The sequence below is a fragment of the Mesocricetus auratus genome, unplaced genomic scaffold (genome assembly GCF_017639785.1).
Source record: "Mesocricetus auratus isolate SY011 unplaced genomic scaffold, BCM_Maur_2.0 Super-Scaffold_4256, whole genome shotgun sequence".
NCBI lineage: Eukaryota > Metazoa > Chordata > Mammalia > Rodentia > Cricetidae > Mesocricetus > Mesocricetus auratus.
This window is the reverse complement of record NW_024429182.1, coordinates 47,222,681-47,230,558: the sequence shown is the minus strand read 5'-3', so window position 1 is coordinate 47,230,558 and position 7,878 is coordinate 47,222,681. Positions and strand designations below refer to the sequence as shown.

General features: G+C 39.0%; 1 protein-coding gene across 1 annotated transcript; it reads left to right on the top strand.

Annotated features, from left to right (window-relative positions):
- Positions 1 to 3,659: 3,659 nt before the first annotated feature.
- On the top strand, positions 3,660 to 4,607 carry LOC101842731 (olfactory receptor 1440). Its single transcript, XM_005063253.1, has one exon. The coding sequence runs from the start codon at positions 3,660 to 3,662 to the stop codon at positions 4,605 to 4,607; it is 948 nt and encodes a 315-aa protein (XP_005063310.1).
- Positions 4,608 to 7,878: the final 3,271 nt, after the last annotated feature.

Sequence of the window (7,878 nt, the reverse complement as noted above, 5' to 3'; positions counted from 1 at the left end):
TTTTCCTGTGTTTCAGGCAATCCTCTCCATCACCTCCATTTTTTTACTCTCTAGAATGGGAAGAAGAATCAATGACACAGATTGTGATTTCATGACATTTATCTCCACTTTAAGATAAAACACTGAATTGAGAAAATTTTATATATAATTTGTAAAAAAAGGTCAAGAAAGGGATTTATACAAATGATTATGTATAGAACACGACATAAATTTACAGAAGCATGCATACAGTTAGGTACGCACAAGGATGGTCAGCAAACAACTAACTGAATGTACAAGGGTGGTCCCATAATAATATAATGGAATTTAAGGATCGCTATGACTTAGTGCCACAAGCCATTGGAACATTATGAGGGGACATACTATATTGCTCTTGTCTGTGGTGATGCTGTGGTAAACAACCCACTGACCAAGCAGTGTATTCAGTGCCAATGTGTAGAATGTAAACTGTATAATAATAAACAGCTAAGCTGCTGTGTTATGCACCTATTGTGCTATGACATGTCTTGTCATTTCAGCATGTCCTCTTCTACTTACAGAGAACAATTTGCTGCAAGCAGTATGCATCAACCAAGCAGCAGCTTTGTACATCTTGAATTTACCAACACTGCATTGTCTCCTCTAGTGCTTGACTTAATCTTGTGCTGTGTTAGTCACATGGTCCCACAGAGTAAAGAGTCTAGCTATGTAGTAACCCATGCCATTAAGCTCCATGTAAATACACAGCAATGTTCATAGGGTGATGAAACTGCTGCATTTTGCATGCTCCACAGAAATTAATCATAGGTCAGCAATGTACAATGGCATACACATATTTGGAAAAGTAGAAAGGTTGTTTCTACACTAATTCCTGCAGTTGCTTTTATTTCATTTCCTGTAGTCCATTTTAATTTCCTGTTGCTTATTGAAGATGAAATCTACATTCTGGAATGCCATAATAAATGTGGCTCCTTCACTCTACTGTGAGTCAGTGAGACGGATCAGCTGGCCCATTAGCATGATGGCAACTTAGTCACATGTAGTATTAGAGATATTATGTCACCTGAGGTATAAACAGAGCATACTGAGGCCATATTTGGGGACCCAGAGAGGGGTCAGCAGTTAAAAGGGCTTCGTGTTCTTCTTGTAAAACAAAGTTTGGTTCCTAATCCACAGTAGGTGCCTACTGACTGCCTATAACCCCAGCTCTAGGAGACACAACATCTGGCCTGTCTACATGAAGATGTACATATACTCACACACGCACACACACGCACACATACGCACACACACAAATAAAAAGTAAAAATAAATCTTTTTTAAAAGATCAGTTTTATTGTTCTAAGTTTTCTTTTACTGTGGAAATTCATTGCAGACACTGTTTTCAGAATACCATAAAAATAAAAAATTACGTAAAGTAATTTTAGGAGTTTGAAAAAAGGCACACAGTCACTAAATACAGAAGTACCATTCCTACACTTCTGAAAAAGTAACCAGCAACAGTAATAAGTTATTCATGGAATTGCAGCCCAAGGAATTGAGGGACTTAAACTGATGGTTCAAAGAACCAGTCTTTTATCTTTGGTTGTGATATTTCTCTCTTATATAATAAAATGTCATAGTCTTCTAAGCAAAATTCCATATCTTACTAGCTAAATGGTTTGTTTTTGTTTCCTTTTAATGTTAAAACCCATATTAAATCTTGATGTAGGAGTCACAGTAAATGTTTTCCTGTTGTGCAAATACAATGTTGTTTGTTGAAATCTAACATCTGCAAGGCACCAATAAGATTATCATTTGGGAGACAGCAGAAGGAAGATTAAATAAGTTCTCCAAATCATTCCAGGAGCAATTCATTGTTATTTCTTAAACTGTTCTCAGAAAGGAAGGCAAAAGAAGGGAATAGGCAATTTAATATGAGGAGATTGAAAGAGATTGGAGAGATTGAAAATTGTGTTTTTAATGTTTTCATTTAAAAGATCTATTCACTTAAACATATGGAAGAAAAACTTCACTGAATGCATTTCTTACTAATTTAAGCATAATATTTGATTGTCAGGATCTCTAGGTCATATGTGTCCTGAGAATAGACTTGAGAAAGCATACCACAGAAACACCACAGTGTTAGTATTTTCAATGAATCACCTAATTTCCTGAAGTAAAAATTCTGTAATAATTCACTTGAACTATTTCTGTCTTTACTGGAGGTTTTTTTAAAGATAGGCAGCCCATAAGTCAACTTCACAGTAGAAGATAACCTGGACCTTGATGTGTCCATATTATGTACTCTTGATGAATGGCATGGGTCAATGTAATTTCCTTTCTGTAGGTTGTTAATTTATCCTATTTTTGCTGATGAAATCATGTTACTATTGCTATAGACTATCAGACTACAGTTCTTTCTGTATGATTTTCCACCACAATTGTTGTTATTACACAGGAAACATCCCTTTAATGCAAAGAGAAGAGCGATAACGATTTCATTTTGAAACAGAGAAACCAAAATCCCAGAGGTGTCAGAGTAATACAGAGATGGACCTTGGAACCCAGAGTATGTGTCACTAGACCCAGGTCCTTCCATCAAGTGTAGTAGGAATGAATATTTATTAAGAATTAGTACCTCTCATACCTTTACTTATCAACTAAGCTTTTATATATTATCCCTCCCTAGACTAACAAAAAATGAAAGTAGTGTGGTTCCTAATTTTACTTTCTTTGATGGATTCACTATACAGATCTTTTGAAGGCATGAACATGAGACCATCAAAGTAATCTCTGAAAAATGAAGGAATGTTTGCCAGTTATTACAATGCTCTATGCCTTACTAATAAAAATGATCACAAGTAATTATAAAATGCCAAGGAACTGAACAGGTGACACACGCACTATGATTAAAAATTGAACAAAGTAAGGATTCTGTAATTGATCCTACTATAGAAGCAATTTTGATCAATAGGTCAATCATTTAATTCATTGTAGTGGGAAGAGTGTTAATAAATTTAGAAAAAAAGCAAAATAACCTCAGACTTATTCTTCATAAAATATAAAAACTAAGAGAAAATACATAGAAGAATCTTATTGAATTATATAAACAAGGACCATAATTATCATATGGAGTTGAATAGATAAAAATAAAATTAATGGATACATTGAAAGGTTGAATGCACTTAATATTGACAATGAATGATAAACTTAGAAAATAATTGTTTGGGAGGCAGTGAAGTAAATGTATTATTTATGGGAAGCCTCACATACAAGTCTAGTAGAGAAAGGGAGGAGCAGTAAACACAAATTTAAAACAGTGAAATAATTTTAGCTGTAAGATTGCCAGAGATTGAATCTAAATAATTATATGCAATGTTGACAAGAAAATAAAAAGAAACACTGTCATGAAATGTTATACAAGTGTAAATAAATATCAACATTTGGACAAGAATTCGGCAACATCTGTTTGTATGTGTAGGAAGGATTGCGAGAATGTAGTTTACACTGTGGAGTGGTAGGCAGAAGTTTTTCTAGTAATTTTCATAATAATACTTATATCTCGATTTTGTTAAAGTTAGTTTGATTGTGGATAATTTTTCATCCAATACTAGACTCAATAGAAGGGAGATCCATAATGTTAAAACAATCATTTTTAACCCAAATATCTATTTGCAGGTTTAAGGTGCCCCGAGACGATGACAGGAGGGAGGAACAATACAGCCATCACCAAGTTCATTCTTGTGGGATTCTCAGATTTTCCCAAGGTCAAGCTGGTTCTCTTTGTTGTCTTCCTAGGAATTTATCTCTTCACAGTGGTGTGGAACCTGGGCCTCATCGTCTTGATTAGGATTGACCCTTACCTACACACACCTATGTACTTCTTCCTCAGCAACTTGTCATTTTTGGATTTCTGGTACATTTCCTCCACAACCCCTAAAATGCTCTCAGGATTCTTCAGGAAGCACAAATCCATCTCCTTTATGGGGTGCACCATGCAGTACTTCTTCTTCTCAAGCCTGGGTCTGGCAGAGTGCTGTCTTCTGGCAGCCATGGCTTATGACCGCTATGCTGCCATTTGTAATCCTCTGCTCTACACAGCCATCATGTCCCCTTCCCTCTGTGTGCAGATGGTGGTGGGAGCCTATATCACTGGTCTCTTTGGTTCATTGATACAACTGTATGCTATACTTCAGCTCCATTTCTGTGGGCCAAATGTTATAAACCACTTCTTTTGTGACCTGCCTCAGTTATTAGTCCTGTCATGCTCTGAAACCTTTCCCCTGCAAGTTCTGAAGTTTGTGATAGCAGTGATTTTTGGGGTGGCATCTGTCTTAGTCATCCTGATATCCTACAGTTATATTGTTGGCACCATCATGAAGATAAGCTCAGTAGACGGTAGGGTCAAGGCTTTCAATACTTGTGCCTCTCACCTGACAGCAGTCACCCTCTTTTTTGGATCAGGACTCTTTGTCTACATGCGACCCAGCTCTGACAGTTCTCAGGGTTATGACAAGATGGCATCAATCTTCTATACAGTTGTGATCCCCATGTTGAATCCTTTGATTTACAGTCTCAGGAACAAGGACATCCAAGATGCTCTTAAGCGATATAAGAAGAGGTGCCTTTCCCGTTGCCACTGTTAAAGGTTTGTCAGGCTAGTGACTGTTGACTGGAAGTCCTTACACTCTGCAGGGATATTTAACATGATTTAAATATCCTAAATGCTGTGGTAGAGTTGCAAATGAGTCACTCAATCGCATTCCAGGGCTGGCACATGCTATGTGAATCCTGTGTCCTGTCTCTCTCAGCCTTGAAGTTGGTTCCTCTTCTGTACCAGCATGGCCTCACAGAGCAGTTGATACATCTTTCCCCCATTTTTTGCAGTAAAGGTCTTTTGTTCTTAAGTTCTCAACTCTTGTTTTCTTTCAGAATTTCAGATACTAAGCTGAAGAAAGAGGATAAAACACGAGGCCAATGACCCTTCTCAATCACCACATCTCAGGCAGTATAAGGACTGTGTCTGAGATTCAGACTCTTGAGATGTGTCCTGGCTGATTTTTCAATCATCTTGACACAAGCTACAGTGATCCAGGAAAAGGGACTGTAATTGAGAAAATTCATCCATCAGATTGCCTAGGGGCAATTTTGTAGGGTATTGCCCTTTTTTTGTTTGTTTTGGTTTGGTTTGGCTTGGTTTTTTGTTTGTTTTTCAAGACAGGGTTTCTCTGTATTGTTTTGGAACTCACTCTGTAGATCAGGCTGACCTTAAACTCACAGAGATCCACCTGCCTCTGCCTACCAAATTCTAGGATTAAAGGCGTGGACCACCAACGGCTGGCTGGAAATTGTCTTTTAATGCTTGATATGGGTTGGCCCAGCTCACTAGGGGCACTGCAACCCCTGGGCTGGTGTCCCTAGGTGCTATTAAAAAAAAGTAAATTGAGAAGTGGGGAGCAAGACAGAAGTCTCCAGCACTGCCTCTGCTTCAGTTCCTGCTTCTAGGTTCCTACCTTGAGTTTTTTTCCTGACTTCCCTTTATGGTGGACTGCAAGATATAAGCTGAAATAGACCATGTCCTTCCCAAGTCACTTTTGGTCATGGTGTTTTATCACAATAGAAACCCTGGTTAGGACAAAGTGCTCAGACAAGTTTCAATAGACAAAGATGAGAATGTGGGGAAAGTGTCATTCTAAACTTTGACCTAAATTTTATCTGCCCAGGAAATATGAAATAAAGTGTTTGTTCTAGAACTTGTTTCCTAGGCTTTTATTTTCAGAACCACACATAAAAAGCCTACAAGTGAATGAAGAAGAGGATTTTAATAATACTACACTACACTTGGGTAGGGTCATGTCTTTGTTTCTGTCATTGGTGTCCTATCTGGAATGATGTTGTGAGACACTATTACTAGGGAGATCCCAACAAATGTCTACTTACCTCCAGTAGAGAACTGATGACAGACTGAAGTATCAATATCAAAGTCCAACTTGGTGAACCAATGAGTTTTATTGGGGTCACTTACAAGAATATGGATGAGAGGTTGCTTTCTGAAGCAGAAATGTCTCAAAGAGAGATGTATCATCAAAATCCATCCCAGAAATGGATGACAGATCACAAAATCTGGGGACCTGGAGCACATTGCACAGATTGTAGACAGCTCAACAGGTTGGAGAGTGTCCTTTCCAGGTGGCTCAGATATTTTGAGCCTTTTCCAGGTGGCTCGGCTGGTCTTTGTGACTTCCAGGAGACTGGGCTTGTCTGAGGTTGACTTTTAGGAACTTTCACTGCTTATATACTCTTGGTAAGGGAAGGCCTAGTAAGTCTAGTCAGTTTCAGGGACTTCCTAAACCTATGTGAGTTGTTTACTGCCTGTATTAAATGAACTTCCCTGCAGAATGAGATGTTTCAATTTCCTAGGAAACTACCAATAGGTGAGTAGACATTTGTTTATATCTCCCAGGAAATTTTACACAACACTTGGTGCTCAATCATGGGACAGGACAGAAACAAAGCTGAGTTAGGAGAAGCACTTTCATTGTCTGCTGTGAATGACAAGGCATACAGTTGAAGCTAAGCTTCCTGAGGGTGGAACAGCCATGGGGCAATCCTAATGTAGCTATCCTTCCTAATGTGGCATAGAACAGCATGCATCCTTGCTGCAATACTAGTTGTACCATCCCGGCTATAAATGAGAAAACATGTAACTATGATCAATTTATCTTAAAGTGGAATGTCCCTTGGAGGAAATCCCAGAGTAACTGTCTTCTTGTATGTGGTATGGAATGGCAAGTATGAGGAGTGAATATGTGGATGCCTCTCAAATGACTGTATGGAGTGGGATTGTATGTAGACTGTGGCAGCAATTATGTGGTCCTTGCTCTTGGAAATAACACATGCAACCAAGGCTGAACTGTGAACTCACAAAAAATTTGCCTGTGTAAGGAAAGAGTTGCAATGAGTAAAAGACATGCAGATGCTACTCTCCACAGTAGCCTCTGAACGGACAGAAGAAAGAGAAGATGAAATGGAGATGTTGGCTTCATGGGTTCTTGCTGGAAGATATAAGAGAAAGAGGACACAACTTAGATCCATGCTAAATATACTCTCCTGTGATCCAAAGGCATGCAGTCTATGGGAAGAATTGGTTAATGAAGAGGGGGGAAATGAGGTAGACATGATAGAAGATAACGTTAAAAGGGGGGAAAATCCATGATACAGCATGCAGATGGTCTAGTACAGGAAACTATAATAATCAGAGACTATTTGTGTCTGAACCGCTTGAATTTGGATAGACTTTAAAAGGGAAATTTAAGAAGCTCTTATAGGATTCTGTAAGTAAAAGCATGAGGAAGGATGGGATCAACCTGAGTGCTGGGGGAATGACACAAAGTTCCAAGGACAAGGGATGCATAATAAGTCAACAAGAGGGAAAGTCAGTATCTGACTGCCTGGCTCATCTGAGCCATAAGGAACACTGAACTCTTCTAGGGTCCCTTGAATGTCAGGGATTAGAGAACAATAAATTAAAAGCAAGCATTATTGAGAGAACAGTGTGTGAAATCCACATTTTCTTCAGTGTTGTAGCCGACCATTGTAGTGGCATCTTGTTATGCCAGTGGACTTGATGTGGTGGCCACATCTTAGGGCATGGCTTCAGGTGTGCAGATGTGACCCCTTTTAAGGAAGAGGAGAGGCTGGCTGGATCTTTCTGGGGTTGTGGTTGGAGCATCCTGAAGGGCAAAGACTGCATCTTTTTTCCCCGTTTTTTGAGACAGGGCTTCTCTGTATTGCTTTGGAGGCTGTCCTGGAACTTGATCTGTAGACCAGGCTGGCCTCGAACTCACAGAGATCTGCCTGCCTCTGCTGGGATTAAAGGTGTGTGCCACCATGCCCAGCTAAGAGACTACATCTTCA